Source organism: Pectinophora gossypiella, chromosome 7, assembly GCF_024362695.1.
Source record: "Pectinophora gossypiella chromosome 7, ilPecGoss1.1, whole genome shotgun sequence".
Classification (NCBI taxonomy): domain Eukaryota; kingdom Metazoa; phylum Arthropoda; class Insecta; order Lepidoptera; family Gelechiidae; genus Pectinophora; species Pectinophora gossypiella.
This window is the reverse complement of record NC_065410.1, coordinates 10,253,539-10,275,994: the sequence shown is the minus strand read 5'-3', so window position 1 is coordinate 10,275,994 and position 22,456 is coordinate 10,253,539. Positions and strand designations below refer to the sequence as shown.

Sequence of the window (22,456 nt, the reverse complement as noted above, 5' to 3'; positions counted from 1 at the left end):
ACCTATCTCATACATCCATATAGGTAAGTAAAGATGAACGTTTTATTGGCAGAGAACCGTCTTAAAATACCGCCTGAACTGTATTGTGAATAAAAAATAAAACACTACTGTCCTACAGAATCGTGCCTGGAGGTGTCGATGTTGATATGGGTGCGCGTGAGCAAGAACGGGCAGTCGTTGGGGCGGCGTCAGATCAAGTGCGAGAGCCGACTGAGGGAGCTCGACCAGTTGTTACGAGCCTCTGATCATCCGCTAGAATTCATGTGCCAGGTAACCTACATTGGTATTCGTAACTACATCAGCTGTAGATACTTTCAAAATAGGAATTTCCGAACACTTCTTCGTAAAAGCTCTTCTTCTTTAAAAAGACATTGATTTCTCTGACAAAGCCAGAAAAGGTTTTCAAATGTTTTAGTAAATAAGGTCCATTACTAAATAACTCCAAATAAACACTAGAGTCTTCTCGTAGACTAGTTCGTTCTTCACTTAGTTGCCAACTATAGTATCTTTAGTAGACACAATGTAGTACGTGTTTAAGTTATTTTGGTTTATTTGACAGACCTTGGGTTTCAAAACAAGCAGTAAAGAGCAGCTGGACAGCTGGATGCTCAACGCTTTTCAGAAGAACATTCCGCCGCACTTTAACCTGTTGGCGTCCACTGAACAGTTCAACCCCAAAGCTGATGTCTCCAGTAAGTATACACTCTTTGAGGCTGGTTGTACTTGGGTCGTATTTTCGTACTTCCATTGAAAGTACACGAAAGAAAACGCAGGAACAATCTCATTGCAAACGCGCCCATTGGATGCGAATAGACTGTTATAGACAAGTACCCGTAACGATATGTTGCAAATCCGTAAGAAAACACGTCCAAAGTGCACGCAACCCTAAAGCTGCGCATCCACTAGACCAAAATCGGAGCAGCCGAAACTTTATTTCTAGTTTTGTATTGATTCCTTGACGTACGTTCACTAAGTGGCATCATCATACTTCTACCTACATACAACGATTACTTCTGTAAGACCACATCACTGTGGTCTAAGCGAATTTACGTAAAAAACAATCATTTTTGCGTGTGATAATTAACATACGCTTGTATACTAATTATTGCCTTCCGTTCCCGGGTGTCAATTTCATGGTCCTATCCAAACACTCGCTGGAACATAAAGAACGGGTCATCTTAATTAACTTAGACAAACATTGTCCGTCCTTGTTACGCGACCTATTTTTAGACATTACTTAAACGGTTCTGATGGGCGAGCGGATGCAAAAAATTAAGGGGACAATCAGCCCTTGTTTCATTATCTAGTACCTACTACTCGAATCAACTCTTTGTTTTGTGTCCCAATAAATAATCATGGAAGAGTCGCATGAATTTAAGACACGCCGTAAAATGTAAATTGAACAAATAGTTATTATTGATCATATTGATCAGTAAAACAAAATACTAAAACCGTATGTCAGTTAAATAGTTTAACCACTATTAGTCAATCGAAAGTACAACTGCAAATATAATCCAAATCTTTTCATTATCATGATGATCACCGTGCTGAAACTACCTACCTGATTTTCTAATAAAAAACAGACGCCTCGGATTCAAATCTCTTTCCTATAGAAGGCACATAGGTAGGTAAGATCTTGTGAGACTGGATGTTTACTTTTTAGTTATAAACCTGAGGTAGGAAAGAGGATAACGTCTCAAAATGCGCGAGTACACTCAACACTGGGTTTTGAGAAGAATGAGTGGATTCGATAGAAAAAGAAGTAGTAAACAATTCAGCTTGTCGATCATCGACTGAACACTAATAGGATTATATCCTTACAGGCGGCGAAGAATACCCGACGCTGCTGCACTGGGCGGCACGGTTCGGCCTGGAGCGCCTGTGCTGGCAGCTGCTGGAGTGCCCGGGGGGCGGCGCCGCTGTGGCGCTCCGCAATGCGCGTCACCGCACCCCCGCCGACCTCGCGAGGGACTACAAGCACCATCGCTTGGCTGATGTGCTGGCTGACCATATGGTAAGATGTTGTGAGGAAAACCGGATTCATTTTTGAAATTGACGTTATAGTACGTAATTGTTGTTGTGATGATGGAAATATTTAAATAATTATCTAAAGTTTTTTATCGATCGAATCGACTGGCCTATGAGGCTCTTATTCTGTAAGTCAATAAGTATATATGTAAGAAATGGGCAACGTAAATTACGTAGGTACAAATGCAGTGTCAAAATTTCCCCCATGAACTTCAGTGATGGATAAACCAAATATTTAAATTCACATTAGATTGATCGTGACCATAAAACGTATTATTTAATTTCAGAAAATAAACGAGTTCTCCAACATGTACTATTACTTGAAGAACATGTCAGACAACGATAAAGATGATCTTCAGGAAGAAAGGAAGCCTCAAGAGGAGTTGCGTATTGTCGAAGCTTGTGACACTGTCGACTCGCCCACCCACGACAAGACTGAACCAAAGACACACGAATCCACCACTGACCCGTTCAGTGAGGCCTGCACACAGAACCTCGAGATCCCAGAGAAAAATATCGAAGAGAAAAAGTCACGACCAACCCTGAAATTACCAAAAGTCAAAGAGCAGCTTTACCAAAACGAATTCCCACTCCACGACGACACACGAGGAAGAATACAACAAGCCATCGAACATGACTACTTAGTCCAACCCTCCAATATTAAAGTAGAAAGCCCTAAATTTAGACCAAATAATTTATACGCTAATAGCTCGCGGTTAATGCCGCAGCAAAACGATATATTCTTATACTCACCCACCGAAGAATCGAAGACTTTTACCATTGATACGCCAACTAGCGATATAAGCCAAATCAACTTGAATACCAAAGATATACGCAGCAGTGGCAGCATGAAATCTGGGAAAGAGACTTTCCCATTGACCGGGCAAGAAGAATTAGCTGAAATTATAAACGATTTTAAGAACAATGTTTTCACTATATCGGAGGTAGAGAAGTTGGTAATGGAGTGGAAGAACAGGAATGAGACACAGCAGTCGCTGAAGGAAAAACAAGAACAGCTAAACAAGATGAGGGAAGAGTATGACAAGATCCAACAGAAGATAAAAGATAACATGAAGCGACCGACGCCGTTCGAGAGGGTGAAGAAGATGTTCTCCAAAAACAAAAATAAGAGTAAGTAATTTTTTTAACAATTTTCTATAAACAAATGCAGCTCTTTTCTATAAAGAAATCATTGGACACATACATACATAAGATTACTACGCCTATTCCAGTAATTGGAAATCTATATCTTTTTACTCTTTTCAGACCACGATCACTCCAATGGAACTATTGAAAAAAGAAATGGAACCAGACCAAATAGCAGCTTAAGCGAAAGTAAGGTTTATTCTAAACACACTGCTTGCCACATTAGGGATATTGAATTATTTTATTAAAATTAATGTTGCGTTTTGGCAGGTTCGTCATCTTCTGGCCGTCTAAGCACCGTCAGCGGTGGTAGTGTCGGCGAGACCAACAGCGTACAGTCGGAAATGGATGACAAAGCCAGATCTATTGTAAGTCATATCAATAACATGTTATTTTCTGATCAAGGGTACAGTTCTTAAAGGAAAATTGCGTGGTTAGAGGGTGAATCTCAAAAAGCACCCGTATTTAGGGTATCTTTAATTTTCTGCTTAATATTGTCTTACTCTTCACTCACTGCTGTTGCATTTGTTTTTCCTTTAGCGACTGTAGTCTTATTCCTATTCTTCAATTCCCAACCATGTTCTCTGCTTCGGACATAGTGAACGCATTGTTCTTTAAATCGTTTATAATTTTACGTTATTCCTTCTGCCCAGTCAACGGGAAAAACTTCTACCCGGATTTCATGTTGCGTATGTCTTTGGTATTCAAGACTGCTGCGTCTAATTTCTGTTCTTCCACCACATCACCAACTTCTCTGCCTTAAACATAGAACATTCTTGCTTTAGTAAACCTGTCGCTGATGATTGTTTAACCCCATCATGTATCCCGCAGATATCATCCAGCACGCTGACGATGCACTCGGCATGTGACAGCGACAGTCGTTTGGATGACTATCTGATCCCGCCACCGCCGCGACCGCTCAACGGCTGTCCGCAGTTCACTACCTTCGGACACCCCAAGAATGATAACAGGTATTATTATTTTTATATGGGATTTTCAGTTGCTGAAGAAGAAGATCGGGCACTATTCCTACCAGATAATGGAATTTGACACAAATTCTCTCCAACATGAAACACTATCAATATAGGCTTTAGGCTGGTAACCGGTTACCACAACTATAAACGTACATACATACGGTGCTCCAAAGTAAACAGATACAAAAAAATAAAGCCGATGTATTGCGTTATATGTCCACAACCCACTAAAAATAGTAAAGACGTATTACGCGTAATATACATGATTGAGATTAAAGCGAAGGTGATTTAGCTTATGTCTTCTTGTTCTTTTTTCGTTTTCTTATATATAACGTCAATCGTTCCAGAGCCCCTCACATGGCGACGATAGTAGAACGCGAACCGTCGGCATCCCGCGAGCGGTTGGACTGCGAGCCGGATACGCACCTGAGACTCAACTTCACACGCCCGCACCACCACGCGCGCTGCGACGACCGCGACGGCGCGCATATGTACATGAACATCTCTGCTACACACACATAACTGCAGTTATAGATGTCTGTCTGTAATAAAATGGTGTGCTATCTGGATCACTCGCGAATTAAAACGGATCACAATAATCCAAATTGCACGTCTACTAGGCACCACCATATATTCCCTACACTGAGGCCTGAGGGTAAAGAGTTTGTTATCATAGATCAGGGGTCTTTATTTAAATCGCTCGCCTTCATCTCGGATACGAAAATGTATACCTGTTCTGATGTGCTACGTGAAATGGGTATATATTTTCGAACGTGAGTTGAAGGCGACCTTCAAAAATATGGCCCCAGTTGTCGTACGTGTATGCACGTGCACGTGTAGTGTAGCTGTGTAAAGCACGAATTATCACCGTGTATCAACGTCCGCCATGTTACTTCTGGTATATTACCTTCTATCATAGGTCATACACCTATAAAACAATATTTTTATACTTATACTCCTTCAAGTATTTTTGCTGGTTTTGTATGAATTCCATGATAATCATCAATAATAAAGACTGAAAGAATTTTGATGTAAATAAATAGGTATTGTAAATACGTAATTTAGATATGAGATTCTTAGTGATATTTTTATTTATTTTTGTATTCGGTATCTATTATACATATTATTTAATTATAAATAGTACAAAATATATTCTTGATATTTTTTAATAAATGGAAATAATCGTTTTAGCAGCCTTTAACTTTAACGAAAACATTAGATTGAAAGATCACATTTAGTGTTTTAGTAATAGATTTTTATTAATTATATTCCCGAAATGCATTTATGGCTTATAATCTATTGAAATATATAATTAAATAAAATGATATCGTTTAATTTTGACCTTTATTAATATTATTTAAAGTGAAATAAACAGTTACATTCCATTAAGTACCCAAATACAAACAACATAAATTACTAAAATATAATAATTTTCTAAATTCAAAGTTCTATTTAGCACTCTTCATTAACACAATAACTTAATTGTATTTTAAATATAACAAAAAGTATATTTTGAATACAAAGTAAAACATTAAAAACCTTAGTAAAAATAAACAAACAGTAATATAATAAAATTAATACTATTGTAGCAATCTCATTGGTATAACAATTGGTAAGAAAATTAAATGCATAGTTTTACGAGTTACGTCTAAATCACACGAAATTTTACATTTCCTTCTTTACGAAATATCACAATATTGCCTCATACGATTTAAACTAAGTTTTTTTTATATTGCCCATGACAACATTTAGCGCCAGTTTTAAACACAATTTTACAATACTTAAACAATTTCATTAATAAATTAATAGGTAACTATCGAATAGTTCAACATAAGGTTACCAATATTCCATCTACCCCATACATTCGCTTTGTCTAAAAGACGGCTTTCAAAGGTTTCCAACTAATAGTCGTATACTTAAACCACTCAGGCTTTGCCTAGACTAAGATGTCTAAAACAGCACATCCTTTGGATATGAAAAACGTAAAAAACAACTACTAATCTGGACAATTCTTCCACTCATAAACCAGAAGAGAGCATGAAGAATGAATACCGAGTTTCCGTTGCGGACAAATGGCCTAGGAAACCGAATTACAGTACAATGCTATATATAATTTTAAAATCCTACAGTTCATTTTACAAATTCCATAGTACATCAAACGTAACAGTATCTCCCTTGAAAGTCAAGCCAAAAAAAGCTACCGAAATTACGAGATAACATGATATACATTAAGTATCGTAAGAAAAAATATAAATCTTACCTCTGAACACATTCCATACAGACCTTAAACCTTCAGAAATTCACTATAACTTAGCATTTTCTTTGGCGTGCTTCAGTTGTCCATTAGCAACGGGCGCAGGCGGCGGGGGCCTATTGACTATCGCCTGGTACATACCCCATATGGCCAGAGGTCGCATGTAAGCAATGGAGCGGTGGTTACCATTCTCGTACAACGCCTCTGGAGTCTCGAAAGCAAGGCCCATATCTGTCAATGTCTTGTACATCCCGCCTGCGGTTACGAAGGCCTCTTCGTGCATGCCTGAAAAGTTTCCGAGAAATTATTTTATTAGACTATCTCAATCTTAAGAAAGATGTCACATTGACATGATCTTGAGGGCGACTGTCTTCGAGACTTCGAAACTTCGAAGCTGAGATTAGTTTATTAATACCTATCTTTTTAAGTACTTAAAATGTTATATATCACTATGAATTTGATGAATAAATAAAAAGGAATGAAGTAAATCCTGTCGTAGCCCGGAAACCGATTGGAGACAATGGCAAAAGAAAAAAATACCTTCAAATATCATGAGCGAGGCGAGTCCATATGTGACTCCGGTCCACATCTCCTCGCTCTGCAGCGCGGTAGTGTCGATGCGACCGCGGCCCTCCAGCACCCAGCCGTTGACTGCGCCCATCTTGCCGTCGACAAATTTTTGTACGTTGTTCTCGTATATCGTCCCCAGAGATTTGCGGACGTTGCTCTCTGGGAACACTTGATCGGATGACCCGGATGCTCGAAGGAACCTACAAGTTTAAAATATGATAAGACTTCCTGAAATAAATCTATATGTAGTCACTGTAGATCTGTGGTTCGCCATACCGGACTTGCACCAATGAGTTAGTAATTTATCTTGAGTGCAGTTTTTCACTAATACAGTTGGCCCATTATAGACGGCGATACGCCTCACCATTGGCCTAACAGAAAGCTCGGTGAGGTGTGTGTACTTAGTTTATCTTGCGATAGCTGTACCTCTGACTACTCCAATTGGGTTATATATAGTCGAGCTTATGTGTAAATCTTCAACATGACTCACTAAAATCTTGGGACAGGGACCATCGATGTCTGGGGGTTAAAAAAAGGGTACATCAAAGCAGTTCATCTAAAAAAGCAATATTGCTATTTGACATTTGTTTGTATTGCGGACTTACTTTTATATGCGCAAATGTCAAATAGCAATATTGCTTTTTTAGATGAATTGCTTCGATGTGTCATTTTAACCCCCCTGAAATGAAATAGTACTTCTTCGAGATTGGAGGGAAGTGTCCTGTGAAATCTACTTTTAGGTATTTGTAAACTTACCATTGGCCAGCGAGTTGATCAGCCATGACAACGTTTCTATTAGAGGGTTTGGTATCGAACAGGTAATACGTTCCGTTCCACAACTTGTCGTGGAAGGAGTGTTGTGCTTGGTCCAATAGTTTGCCGAATTCTCGCTCGTCATCCTCTTTCTCCAGTAAACGTGCCATATGGCGTACTCCTGATAATGCTGCTAGCCATAGCCCGCCGCAGTATGCGCTGAAAATAACAATATTTCGGTACTTGTAAATAAAAAAATTGCATGCTTACTTGTAAGCTGAAAACACGGACTACTGTATACAATAACATCTGTAAACACTGTTTTCTGGCAAATAAATTATTCTATTCTATTCTAAATATGTACTCCGTGATCCAGTGATTGGAAGTCCCGGCTTTGAATCCTGTTGGGGACATAATTATAAAATCACTTTATGATGCTTATTTTGATTAGGACATTTTAGGCTCTCCGCTTGAAAGTAAGATAATCCGTACTTCGGAGGACACGTTTAGCAGTCGGTACCAGCTGCTGTTTACTTACGTAAGCATGTAACTTAATAGTAACATTGACAACAGGGTTGATGAGGTCGATTGGTCTCACAACCCACACGAGAGAAGGAGTACCATTAGAAATAAACGTGTCAATAAAGTAAACCCAAAGACGGCTCAATGAGGAACTTTACAATCGGCGATCCCCAAAAACACGACAGATGGCGTTGTTGCGACATACCTCCGCAAATGCATTTCTCGGGAATGTGGGTTTCCTCACGATGTTTTCCTTCACTGCTGAGCACCCATCTTTAATATCTGTCAGTGTTTGACGATATTATGAAATAAGTTTAGTGGTGTCTCACCTGGGTCCAGTCATCACCCAAGCATCGAAGGTCTGGTCAGGACTGCCGCTGTTCTCAATAAGCCCGTCGCCATCCGCGTCCCAGCTAAGTGCGCGTCGCAGCAGCGCACAACACGACGGATACATATCGTTGAGGTATCGCCTGCTATCCCATACTGCTGTGACGCTCTCTCGCGGTTCCTGCCTCACTTCGGATTCCTGTACCTCTGACGCTGTGCTCCTGGTGAGATTAAAACGCTCGAATGTAGATGTCCTTAGTAATTTTTTTTATCTACCCACAGATATGAACAAATAACGCTATTATATATTTTTTAATATTTAAGTACAAAGTAAGTTTTATCTTAGGTAAGTAAGTGGAATGCACTCAATGCGCTTAATAGCGTACAATAGAAGTTTTGCGTTACCTGTTCACTCCATAACTGGCGGTTTAAAAGGCCACATCGAAGCATATAAAAAGCAATATTGATATTTGACATTTGCGCATATAAAAATATTTTTAGATGCTACTATTCAGTAATATTGCTTTTTTAAACGAATAGCTATGATGTGGCCTTTTTAACACCCGTTATCATCTACATGTCACTGAGTAAACTAGGCAGAAACTGAGCCCCGTTTCATTCATTTAGACAAGCTCAATAATTATAGGCATGTCATGTTAAAGACCAATTAATAAGGGTAAGCAAAACTAGCTAAGGAAATCACATCGAATCTTAAATATTAATACATGCACGGATACAAGTAGTTACAAGCTAGCCTACTTAAAGTTCGACCGATTCTGACGTGTTCGCGCGCTGTACCGTGCTTTGGATAGTGGGTGGGGGGATAAAAAGCTGGAGTTTAAATGATGCTCTGGACAAAGAGAGAAAGATATATCTGTCCCCAGTGGACTGCCCCGCCACCGCGTGAGCGCAGCATAGTTAGGCGCGGTATGATTCCAAAGGTTAGGTTAGGTCGCTATTCTTCATGAAATTTTATTACGGTTAAAAAATGATATGAATAATTAGTTTAGTTACGTAAATAAGGAATACAGGTGGTATTTTTATATTCAGGCAATTTTTAATTTCATTTCCACCCGTAAATGATTAGAAACCACGACACCGGCGGCATGCTGTTAGAAGACGAACGAAACATCAATTTGTGCGCACCTGTACAACAGGTCTAGTATATCGCCGACGGCCACGGGCTTGCTCGCCTGTCGCGGGGGCGGCGGCGCCCGCGGCGGCGGCGGCGGCGGCGTCTCACATGGCGGCGGCACCGCCTGCTCCGTCGCGCGCGAGTACAAGTCGTCCTCTGTACCGTCTCTCACGTCGTCGATATACGACATTGAGCGGTACCTACGTGTTCACATGGGGACTTTAGTCGTATAAACGTGTCTACAATTAGATACGCTGTAAGGTTACACTTCGGACGCACTCTCGTACGAACTCGACCAATGCGTACACGTACGAACACGCCAGAAGAATTCTTCCAAGCAAGTAGGGTGTGTGAACATTAGATGGTTACGTACGAGTCGAATAGGTACGAAAAGGCATCCGATTTGCGACCGTTATATTGTTACAAGCTGGGTGAATTAGTACCTCTCGTTGCCGAAGGGCGCGGCGTAAGCTCGCAGGATACGCAGGTCGCGGCACACTTGCAACACGAACTTCAGGTTGAGGTCGCGCCACTCGCTCACGTCGTGGATGTTGTAGCAGTTTATGTTCGTAAACGGCACATCGTCTGTTTTGTAAGAGAGTATTGTACGTGTAAAAAATCTACTTAGGTCATCGCCTTATAGCGAAAAGCTCCTTAGCGGCTTTTTAAAAAATCATCATCACAAAGTATTATAATAGCACACGAAACGAATTATAATTTTAAACAAAAAATACTGCACCTGGATCTCCCAAATCGTGTGGAATAGATTCCTTGACTTTATATTTCACATTTTTGCCGTTATATAAAGATTTTCGACTCTTCTCCGATTCTAGCGCGATTGTATCTCGATACATGTATTGTAGTACTACCTGTTGAATATATAAAAAGCAAATTAATAGATATTTTATTTTTACCGATGACAAGTTAACAAAGAATTTTGAAGAAAATTGTATACTGACTTGTAAATTAGGCCAAAGTTGTGCTAAAGCAAAGGACGCATAGAAGTGTACGTCGTAAGTATTGTACATTCTATACTCGTGTCCCTCCAGATAGCCAAACAATCCAAAATCGTGTCTGAAAAAAAGAATGACATACTTAACATATAAATCCACGGAACTGTAACAAAAAGAAGTTCGGGTATGAATATAGCGGCGTTATGAACAACACAGCCCATGACGTCAATAAGGGGGAACTTTATGTTGCTCCGTATACGTATTGCTGACCCGCACTTCCCCGCGCTTAGAATCCAAATTTTATCTTAGCGAAATGAACTATAGATACTGCTTCTTTCTAGCTCCTTTCATATGTATCATCATCCCCAAGATTTTTTTAATTTTTCATTGCATAATAGATCTCTCAGAGTGACAGACGTTGACACAATGGAACAACATTTACCTGGGGTCGCCTTCCGGAAAATCTTCGCGGCCGTCGAACCAAATAGTTCCTCCGTCGGCGATAAAGTAAAGCTCATTCATTAAGGCACTTTTTAACCAGTCTGGTATATTACTGAAAACAAACGCAGATGATAATAAGAATACTCTGATATCACTAATTTGCAAGTTGTTGGAATTGTCGTGCTATCTACTAGGTAAGTGCCCAGTTAGTGAAGGCTTCCAGATATCTGAAGCTGCAAAACCTGTACCAAAATGTATTTACCTATTATTCAAAATGGGGTTTTGCCACTCAATGAGTTGCCTTTCCCAATTTCTATAATTCCTAAGGGCGTATCCAGCAATACTCGCGCCCGCTATACCGTCACTGCCGAAAAATCTTGTGTAAAACCTGAAACGGAAATACAAATATGATGATGTGATCCAGCCGATTTCGCCTACGGCGACTGCTTCGACTACGACTTTTTTTGTGCTCCACATATGGCTTATATAACCGATCTTGTTGGGAAAGATCCTCGCACATAACGTATAATTGATCGTCGCAGGTGGTCGGGCTTTCGGGCATTCATCGCACTTAGCATCAAGCTCTAAGCGCCGTTGACCTTCAAAGACATGAACTTTGGTGTGAACCAAAGCTCTTTATTCCGGACGTTGCAAAAATAATTATAGACAAAGCACTTTTTTACCACTTTACCTTTTACGGATGGTCTTATCCTTCGCGTACTTAATAACAGGCATGTCCCACGCGAGACAGAACTCAGTCATTCCAGTAGCGCCGGCTTTTAGAGATAGCGAACTTGACAGAGCTATGGAATCGCCTGAAACATACATTTGTTTAAGACATTCTGCATTACTTGGGTGAATTTTTGAAAGTGCGACTAGACGTATTAAATTTCGGTGGCGCAATTTTTGCTTGTTTTTCCAAAGGTTAGCTACAAATAAGAGCGTCACAAATCATTTTATTCGATCCACAAAAAGGTATATTACGTAAGTACAAAGGCATTTTCAAAAACACACCCAGTTACAAAAGTCACATAATATTTTTGGTTTAGGACAATAAATAATATACTACAGTAAATAAAAGCGAATGGTCACTGAGTAACTGACCTCATCGCGAAATCTCAGAAATTGCAAGCAGAAATTCAAGAAAGTCAACCCCATAATATAGGGTAAAATGGGGTGACAAAGTTTATTATGAAACTTCTATGCTTAGTTTTAATAGTAGGATTTCATGAGAACGATTTGCGATGAACGATGGGTAACAGCCAGTCTAGCTATAAACACTGCAGACAAGGCAACTATAAAACTTACATTTATACATTTTCTTCTGCTTTTGCTGTTTTTCTTTCTCTGATTTTTTCTTTTCATCTTTGCTTTCAGACTTGTCTGGGACTTTAGGCGGGGGCGGGGTGAGGCTCGGGTCGGGATACAGCCTGCCATGTTCTTTCATACACTGCCATACGTAGGCCGACGTCTTTGCCGCGTTCCACAGGCAGTAACCCTCGTGAATAGTCTCATTATTGTTTTTCGTCTTGGCTATGGTGAAAGTGCATGGTTGATCTAATATCTTCTGGTCTAGGGTCACACCGCATGTTTGGTCTTCTGAGTACCTTTCCAGGTCTAATTTTACTAAAATAATTAAATATGAACACATATTCAAATATGTCTTAGAAAATAATTTGTGAGAGGATGACACAAGTCATCAAATAGGATAAAAACCACAGTAAAATTCCAACCACTATAGATTCCAATTTGCTTGGTTATCAAATACTTACAAAAACGTTCACCACTTGTTATTGGTAAGCACCAATTTTTTGTGGTAAGCTGTCAATGTATAGACACTATAATTATGATTACATCGAAATTATCTTAATACTTTTGATAATTGATCTAATCACTGTAATTATATTATTCTTAATCCAAACACCTGTGATGAGAATAAATGTGATACAAAAACAGAAAAACATAAGCTCACGACTATATCCCAATCGGGGTAGTCAGAGGTACATCTATCGCAAGACAAATTCAGTACCCACACAAAACCTTTTTTTTAAGTACTTAATACACTTTTAAGAAGTTAATGTTAGTTGTTGTTATGTTGTGTTAAGTTAATCTTAAAGCTAAATAAAGTATTTATCTATCTATCTACTTTTTTTCTTTATCTCATGTCACAACAAAAGTAAGATTGTGTTTGATTAAAGAGAGGAATCACAAAAAATATTTTCTGATTTTCCTTCTATTTTTTATGTAAGCAGGTGGGTGTGCAAAGTATTTGTTAAACGAAATAAATAATATTTTTTGGTCTTACTTGCTGATTTCTTCTTTCTGGGATCTGCCAGTACTTCGGTCCAAGTAAATGTAATATTAACATCTCTGTGTTCATCGCATACATTTTCTGCTGTGAACACAAACACAGCACAAGGAAGGCTACTGTCCTGGAAAAGATCAAAATTATGCTTGTTTTATGTTAGGGTTATAAGAAATAATGTGCTGTGTAAGTAATAAGGCCACCGATTGTACTTCTCTTGTCACATTTGTAATTGTTTTTAGTGTTGTGATTATAGGTATGTGCTATAAAGTGTTTTTGAATTATATTGTAATTTTACAAACTGTGTATTAGTTATATTAACATATTCTTATATTAACTTATATTATATTATATTCATATATTAACATTCTATTTGAACATTTCAGTGATTTTAAAACTCATGCAGTCATATCAATGTCATAAAATGCAAACAAACCAGTGATAGTGCAAAACAATTAAATGATTTAGTTGTTAGTAATAGTAACCTTGTAGTTATGTGGTACCACTGGTGATACTTGGCGGCAGACCAGTTTCACTCCATACTCTGACAAATCATAAGTGGTCCATGCACGTGGATACAAAGCCGTGTATTCACAGTTTGCACCTTTCAAGTTCCATTCCCATGACGCCGGTGCTTTTTTGGGCTTGCTATAATTAGACAAATTATTGAATGAATAGTACCCATTGAACGGCCATCGTAGCCATTCATTAGCGTATCAAAGTGCTAAAATGATTCAATTCGCCCTTGGACTTACTCATAAGTCGATAACACCGACTGGAAAATGGTTTCTTTGTTGGCATTTCTGATGTTAACTATGAACTGGCATTCTGGTACTGTGACATACTGATAGAGGCCTGGGAACATTTGGAACCTGCAGAATTCTCCTTTAAATCCCCTGCCAATGGTACCACTTCCTATACCACCTATTGGACATCCTGGAACCAAAATTTTAATATTATAATAGCATATTTTATTTTCTTCCAACTAATAGGGAAAAAACACTGTATAGTACTTATAAGTAACCACAGAGAAATGATTCATAATAAAATCAGACTCACCATACATTCTTTGTGCTGAAATCATGTTAATGTAGTCCATAATTGGACGTTTTTTGTGCATTTTCTTTCCAAGATAATACTTCAGATACCTGAATAGATAGTAAATTACTAAGTAAGATGTTAGGTATATTTGAAGACATTCTTATTCAGTAAATAAATGAACTTAACTAATTGTTTCATACTGTAAACTCGTCCTAAATTAAATTCTAATATTTTATACAACAATCCACATACCTGACAGTAAGAGGCATCATTTCAAGAATCTGATTAGCTTTAGGTACTATTATCTGCTTGGTCTGGAGAGGAAATACATGGTCCAAAGGCAACTTGAGCCCGTACTTCGGAGGGTCGTCCAGTTTAGTGGCCTGGTCTCCTATGGTTTCCATCTCCATGATGAAGCAGCACTGGGGAACCGGCGAACTAAAGTGAATACAACGCGTAACACGTCTAGGACCACCGAAAGCGCACGAGCGAATGAAACGTTATCATATCAGTACGGGAACATTTTTTTTTTTTTTTGTTTTGGTTTTCCCCGAAGGGTAAGGCAAAGGGAACTATGCCCATACAGCCATGTCTGACGTATTTTTTTTCTTGGTGATTAATGAAATGATGAAAGGTGATGATGATGAAACCTAAGCCCCCACCCTCGGAGTAGACTCCTACTCCGAACCCCAAACGAATTAACTCAAAAGTCCGCATAAACTTTTGAGTTATGAAGCGGCTTCCCGGCACGAAGCGAAAATAGGCAGATACACTTTGTTTATTGAATACTCCAATATAATAACACTCGCGAATGTCTTCCGACTAACTTAATGCGATCATTAACCACAAAACACCACTTCGTATTAATTATTTAGATTACTCAATGAAGAAAGCAACTGTCCCGTTCCCGTCTCCCGCCGAAAAGCCCCAGTACGGGAACAGCGTCTCGATAAAAACTCACGAAATCAGTCAAATTAAACAATTAACATTACCATAAATCATAAAATTAACAGAGAATGTATGGTATGTGTGTGTACACCATGCACATTTTGCGTTCTCAGTATATTCGGCATAATTTGGGACAAATGTGAAATATATAAGTGAAATAGATTTATACAGGTTTATATTGCAAAGATAGACCATTTCCTCCTCAACGCATTAAATAAGATTGACCATTTTGCATAAAAAACGCATTGCTAGACGCTGATTGGCAGGATTAGCTGTCAAATCTGTCAAAATTAACCAATAAGGATGAGCCACAGACTATAAAGGAGAAAAAACTGTTTTATTTGCGTTATTTGTGCGAACATAAATAAGACAAAACGAATAAACACTATCCACATTTGCAACACATTTGTTTCACAAAAAATATTACAGAGCGCCAAAGAGTTTCTTATCAAACCAAGTGACACCGATCAGCTGATTGGATTGAGAGGTTATGTATAAATAAACCTCGGAATAATAGTAGTTTCTAACGTTAATAATCCCGTATCTTTTCCGTAAACATGTTTTTGAAGACATTTTTACAGTCTGAAATAAGGTTATGCCACAGAATTTTTATAAGAGGTAAAATCACAACATTTTTGTTTTAAGGTTAGGTGCACTAGCATTAGATATTTGCAGATTTATCAATTAAATTATTTCAGGTGTAAGCACAAAATCGCAATGGGACATCGTATCGGGAGTATGCGTTGAAAGGCTTCCAGTAGTGACTCCACCACTCAATGAAATCCAACAAAAGTTCAAAGATATGCTGTTTACTATGGAAATAGAAAAAAGTCTCAAATCTGATCATGAATTGCGCCATGAACAAGATAAGTAAGTAAGACAAGGATATCTCAAAACAATCAGCAATTATTGTAACTATAGAATGATCCAGTTAAAATTGTTTTTCTACAACTCATAGTACAGCAACCTTAGCAATTGTATAACAACACAATCTGGCAGAGGTATATCCATCGCAAGATGAACTAATAATAAAAAGAAGTTGTGGATGAGGTACCTATTTCTGGTATTGCCTTTTACATTATGTACCTATGTTATATTATCACTTTCTGTTATGTATTTGTAACAAAAATACATGGGTAGGTTATAAATACCTACATTATTACTTCTAATTACTGAAGATTCGAGCTTTATAAAAAAAACATTGTATTGATTTACTTTTAGGATACAAGCAGAACTTCTCAAAAATGAATCTTCAGATGTGGACATGGATACTGTGAGCAAAATAACAGCTCAAGACTTTGAAGATGCTTCCAATGAGGAATATGCACAGTTCAAATTTGCTAGTACAGAGACAGGTAAGTCAAATAAACCACACTTTTAGTACAAACAGATAAGTAAGTAGTAAGTACTACTAACATGAAGGACTTATTATTATACGCAATGACAGATACAAAAAATAAAAAAATATAACTAATGTTTCAGATGCTGACAAGAAAAATGATAAGACTTCTTCAGAAAGGTGTCTTCAAAGGCATCTAGTGTTGGTGGCTCCAATTAAGTTGGGCAAAGACACCAAAAGTCTACTACCTCAAGGACTTTGGAAAGAGGGCGAAACTCTCCGACAGGTAATAAAAAATAATTGGACATATTTGTATATTTTTAGACAATATCAAAAAAAATATGAAAATAACTTAGTAATATTTAACTTAGAATAAGTAATTTAAAAAAAATTGTCACACAACGCCCTCTAGGCGTGCTGGGTTGTAATACTGAGTGGAAAAAACTAAATGTATCTCTAATTAGAATATGTTACTCTCTTATATCGCTAGATGGCAGGGAAACCACATCACAAAATATGTTGGATTCCCATAAGAATCGCTTAGACAGAAGGAATTTGAGTAAGAATTTATAAAACTTACTACTAACTAGTAGTACTTTATATTAGTGTCAGTTTATCGGTTCTTCTAGTCACCCATTTTTACTTGTACATACCTAAGCACATCTCCCATTATAATGGTCGAATATCCCATGTATAAAAAAGGCAATACCTCTATCAGATTTTACACCACATCCGAGAGAGAAGCAGATGAACATGCCTTATGTTTTTGTTCGCTCCCAAACTCCCAAGTCCCAGTCCAACATATGAATTTGAGTGTTTAAGACCCTGTGCCGCGGTTGTTTTTACTACTTTTCCTCGGCTATACAGGTTGCGAGAAGCTGCAGTAGTTTTAGGCGGATAAGACGTTCGTTATGTAAAAATTTAAGATTCAAAGTGTAACTATGATACATACATACATAAACTCACGCTTATTTCCCACCGGGGTAAGCAGAGACTATAGAATTCCATTTGCTTCGATCCTGGCACACTTCTCTTGCGAGAAGCTGCAGTAGTTTTAGACGGATGAGACGTTCTTTATGTAGAAATTGAAGATTCCAGTGTAACTACGATACCTACTGAATAAAGATATTTTTGATTGAATTGTTATAGACAGCAGAAAGAGTCGTCCAGGAGCAATGCGGACCTGACCTTAAAGTGAAGTTCTTGTCAAACGCGCCCTGCGGCTTCTACAAATACAAGTACCCCTCGGAGATCGACGGAAAAATTGGGGCTAAGGTCAGTTCTTGCACTTTTGGTTTATCGCTTTCAGAATTTTATGATCTTTTCGCTCTTTGTAGATCAGTTGTTTTATGTTGAACCTTTTTCGAAATCTCGATTGTAATAAAAATATGATTTATAATTTAATAACGTATACAGCACATTTAATAACATATGAGGAGCTCGGTGGCGCAGCGGTAAACGCGCTCGGTCTGTAATTGTTGAAGTTAAGCAACTTTCGCAAAGGCCGGTCAAAGGATGGGTGACCACAAAAAAAAAGTTTTCATCTCGAGCTCCTCCGTGCTTCGGAAGGCACGTTAAGCCGTTGGTCCCGGCTGCATTAGCAGTCGTTAATAACCATCAATCCGTATTGGGCCCGCGTGATGGTTTAAGGCCCGATCTCCCTATCCATCCATAGGGAAGGCCCGTGCCCCAGCAGTGGGGAAATTAATGGGCTGACGATGACAGCACATACTGCTATACGTTCCGTTACTAGGTATAGGCCTCCCTTCACCGAATGAAGAGGGTACGGAACGTATTCTATTCAAACTGCTCCATTGCGGGATGTTGATGATCAGGATCTAGTCCATAACAGTTTATAGTGGCTATAGTGAAATAACCGACCGGTAATCGATCTCGGGACCATCGCTAGATGACGTAGCTAAATGTATGCTATAATTTCTTTCTCCTGTACACCCCAGCAGAGAAGTTAATAAGACAACTCTCCTATCTTATATCTTAATAACCAGGTATTCTTCTACTACGCGAACTACAAGGGAGGGAAACCCAGCGACAAGAGCAAGGCTAACTGGCTCACGCGCAACGAATTGTCCGACATACTGCCTGAACGATACAACAAGTGTGTCCACGAGTTCTTGATTGAAGAAACCTGGTAGTGTACCATAAGTGTAGTCATAATATTAATTATTATATATATTATTAATAAAGATAGTTTGTATTGATTTTATACGGGAATTTATGTCATGCCTCCTTTTTTGAGTTTCTAACAATATTATGGTCTTATGACCGAAAGTTTTTCTTTTAATTGTTTATAAAACGGTGTCTGGAAATCTTGCGGAGGACGTTGAAGAGTAATTGCATAGAGTATAACTTGCTTATTAGAAATAGAAGCAGCAGTAAACTTAAAGAAATAAAGCTCCTTTTCTGTTTCACTTTTTAAAAATTCGTCAGTTGGTGTCCTATGTTTATAATTGTAGCTATTTAATTAAGTGCAAAGTAGCTCAGTCCTCCCAATGAGGGACTACGTTCCTCAAATCATTCAGATAGCGCTGCAAAGATTTTCCTTCGTTAAAGTTTAAGTACCTAATTAGGTACTGATTGGTAGTACAGTAATCAGATGTCACAGTAACCGGATATAACCACAGTACAAATATTTTGATCATATATATCATATACAGGGTGTTAGTGACATCGTAACAAAAACTTTGAGGGGTGATTGAGGCCATGATTCTGAGATGATATCAAGTGGAATTTTCCGTCGCAAAAGTATGGAATTGAAAATAATTAAAAAAAACACAAAAATTTTCAGGAATATTCAGACTGAAAATTCCACTTGATATCAACTCAGAATCATAGTCTGAACCATCCCCCTCAGTATTCGTTACGGTGTCACTAACACCCATACCTACTTGTATGGCTACCGTATGTACTTGTGTGCGGTGTAAGTGACATCGTAACGAATACTGAGGGGGATGATTCAGCTGATTATTCTGAGTTAATATCAAGTAGAATTTTCCTTCGCAAAAGTATAGAATTGAAAATAAATAAAACATAAATAAAAAAACATGAATTTTGCGACGAAAAAGTGGATCATGGTCTGAATCATCCCCCTGAGTATTCGTTACGATGTTACTAACACCCTGTATACCTATCATATATTTACTAGTTGTAATACATACATACAAAAACTCACGCCTATTTCCCACTAGTTTTAATGTAAATCAGTATTAAACTCTTTATTGTACACATTAATAATATAAAAAATAAAAATAGGTACAAAAGGTGGATTTGTCTCTAAAACAGATATACATATGTATGTGTGAAATGTGATATGTGACGCGGTTTCACTCATCCAAAACATAAGTCTTCCGTATTTTCTATGTGACCTTTGTCATTTGCCTATTATGATAATAGGTATTATTACAAAAATTGTTTTGTTGTTCGAAAGCTCTTCCTAATATAATTGCGCAGTTAGCTTTCTCATTCGGTACCAAGAAGCGGGCTTAGCGCGAATCCCCGCTTCACAGTATGCTTCGAAATAGAAGTTTACTCAAACAATGAACGTGATTTACGGGTAAACACTTTTCGGTAACTCGCTCTTGAAGTTTCCAGGATTTACAACTGGCTTTCAGAAACTAAACTCTAAATCTTAACATCAAAGTCCAGTGTTGTAAGACACAGTTACCCGCTTTAGGTGTTGATAGCAGCAACACTGTTGGTCCAATTTCGTACGTCTAATTTGTATCAGAAGGTGTATTTTTGTATATACGAGAGGTTTATTGGCAAAAGATGGAACATGTTAGCTGCACTTCCCAAGGCCTCGTCTTTTCAGCGCGTTTACAAACAGAGCGGCGGCGTGCTGTTTTTCGTTCGGTGCGATGTAACATTAAATAATTTTCCATTAAAGTAAATACAGTGTTGTTTCTCGGCTGTTTCATTGCCGGTTAGTCAGCGCGTGTTGTTTGGGATGCTACAATGTTGGGGTTGGTTGGGTAATGTTTATTATACAACAATTACTGCAACAAAACATTAGGTATAATCCATATAACTTACTGGCTTCGTGATCTAATTAACGCTGCCAAAAATAGATGTTGTAATCTGTAATAACAAAAGGTTGTTTTCATAATATGTTGCAAAAAGCGAGGCGATCCCGACGTCTGTATCCACGTGTAAATCTGAAACTTTGTTGCTTGGTAATTTCTTGTGAGTGTAAACAATGGTTACAATGTAACATAAACACGCACTGCTACACAAGTAGGTAAGTACACCTGAAGATCGAGTTCAGTGGTGCGCCTTGGAAGAGCACTCAACGCAGGGTACAATGTACGACGGATACGTATGTATCTAACTTCAACATCGTTCTACTACTTACATACACGCAATAGATAGTGTTACAGGAATTTTCACGGAATAGAATAAACAGGTTAGAAAGGCCCTAACGCGCATTTTGTATTAGAACCGCTATAGCTCCTTCAAATAGATAGGGAACAGTACACTCAACAGTAGTGACATCTGATAGGAGAAATAGGCAGTTTTTATCCTCCAAAGGCACCACATACTTGTTGAAATATTACCTAATAGCTTAGTGTACTAATGCCTTAAGCCTTGTAAACTTTTCCATAGTCCACCACGCTGCTCCAATGCGGGTTGGTGGAGGTGATTTTACGGCTAATAGCCGGTACCGACTGCTTAACGTGCCCTCCGAAGCACGAAATCATCTTACTTTTTCGGACAATCAGGTGATTCAAGCCTGAAAATTCCTTACCAAACAACAAACAAAGGACAGTCTCACAAAGTGATTTCGACAATGTCCCCATCGGGAATTGAACCCGGACCTCCAGATCGTGAGCCTTAACCACTACACCACAGAAGCTGTTAATATTTAAATGCAATGTTAATATACATATAAATGTTCATTTATTTTGACTACAAAGACGTATATTATGGCACAAGTATGGCACCTAAAAAGCTTATATCCAACGCAATATTGGGATATGTTAGTGATATTTTTTTACTATTAGATAAGTACCTACATACTAAAACAAGTAGATAACCCGAATAAAAAACGTAACACGATGAAGTCGTAACAATGCCCACTAAAGGCTAGGGGGTATGTCTTACAATATTAATGGTAGGTTGTATCCATTATGCGTTGGAATGTAAAGCTTGGAACACACGCGTAGAGTGGGACAGCTCCACACGAGACACCTGCGGCGGGGGACTGTGGAGACTGCTTCTTAATTTAAATCAATGCCTACTAAAACTTAAGGAGATATCATTAGGTTTCCCTTTGGGAAACCATAGACCATCTCGAAGTGTTTTCAGCATAGAGCAACACGGACCTTCGCGGACCTTTCAGTCAATAAACTAAAGCTTAATGCAGATAGAACCGGAACAGCAGGAGAAGCCGGCCCGGACTCTGATTGTTTACGGTTTCATACAAAAGAATACCTATACTTGTCCCGATTTCCCGACAAAAGATACGTAACATATATAAGCTCACGGCTATATCCCATTGGGGTTGTCAGAGATACATCTATCACAAGACGAACTAAGTACCCACACCTCACCGAGCTTTCTGTTAGACCGACGTGATAGGTGGTGAGTCGTATCGCCGTCTATAATGGTCAAGCAAACAGTGTTAGTGAAAACTGCACTTAAGATAAATTTAGAGGTAACTCATTGGTGCAAGTTCGGTATCGGGGTTTGAACCGATCCTCCTC

At 38.5% G+C, this 22,456-nt stretch overlaps 3 protein-coding genes across 6 annotated transcripts in view; 2 read left to right on the top strand and 1 right to left on the bottom strand.

The window, feature by feature from the left end:
• LOC126367994 (phosphoinositide 3-kinase adapter protein 1) overlaps window positions 1-5,063 on the top strand; it is a 34,198-nt gene extending 29,135 nt beyond the window's left edge. For all 3 annotated transcript variants that reach the window (XM_050011814.1, XM_050011813.1, XM_050011815.1), the window contains 8 exons: window positions 119-270; window positions 560-692; window positions 1,824-2,014; window positions 2,316-3,159; window positions 3,295-3,363; window positions 3,445-3,542; window positions 4,006-4,145; window positions 4,496-5,063. In XM_050011814.1, the coding sequence (XP_049867771.1) occupies window positions 119-270; window positions 560-692; window positions 1,824-2,014; window positions 2,316-3,159; window positions 3,295-3,363; window positions 3,445-3,542; window positions 4,006-4,145; window positions 4,496-4,670 (1,802 nt within the window). In that variant the 3' untranslated portion in view covers window positions 4,671-5,063. The remainder of the gene's footprint in view (window positions 1-118; window positions 271-559; window positions 693-1,823; window positions 2,015-2,315; window positions 3,160-3,294; window positions 3,364-3,444; window positions 3,543-4,005; window positions 4,146-4,495) is intronic.
• Window positions 5,064-6,071: 1,008 nt separating this feature from the next.
• On the bottom strand, window positions 6,072-15,465 carry LOC126367997 (non-lysosomal glucosylceramidase). 2 transcript variants are annotated; one of them, XM_050011819.1, is made up of 18 exons: window positions 15,391-15,465; window positions 14,702-14,971; window positions 14,468-14,556; window positions 14,164-14,344; window positions 13,894-14,056; window positions 13,409-13,535; window positions 12,412-12,729; window positions 11,795-11,918; window positions 11,366-11,491; window positions 11,105-11,215; window positions 10,669-10,783; window positions 10,449-10,578; window positions 10,153-10,294; window positions 9,721-9,909; window positions 8,577-8,795; window positions 7,729-7,944; window positions 6,943-7,172; window positions 6,072-6,687 (listed from the first exon to the last, which is right to left on the bottom strand). In XM_050011819.1, the coding sequence occupies exons 2-18, from the start codon at window positions 14,857-14,859 to the stop codon at window positions 6,452-6,454; spliced, it is 2,874 nt and encodes a 957-aa protein (XP_049867776.1). In that variant the 5' UTR covers window positions 14,860-14,971; window positions 15,391-15,465; the 3' UTR covers window positions 6,072-6,451. The 2 variants fall into 2 exon arrangements, with proteins under 2 accessions (XP_049867776.1, XP_049867777.1); XM_050011820.1 differs by lacking the exon at window positions 9,721-9,909 and having other exon boundaries at window positions 15,391-15,463.
• Window positions 15,466-15,843: 378 nt separating this feature from the next.
• LOC126368084 (39S ribosomal protein L46, mitochondrial) lies at window positions 15,844-18,960 on the top strand. The gene is made up of 6 exons (XM_050011968.1): window positions 15,844-16,015; window positions 16,096-16,267; window positions 16,619-16,752; window positions 16,880-17,022; window positions 17,886-18,011; window positions 18,743-18,960. Exons 1-6 carry the CDS (start codon window positions 15,955-15,957, stop codon window positions 18,887-18,889), a joined length of 783 nt encoding a protein of 260 aa, XP_049867925.1. The 5' UTR covers window positions 15,844-15,954; the 3' UTR covers window positions 18,890-18,960.
• The last annotated feature ends 3,496 nt before the right edge of the window (window positions 18,961-22,456 follow it).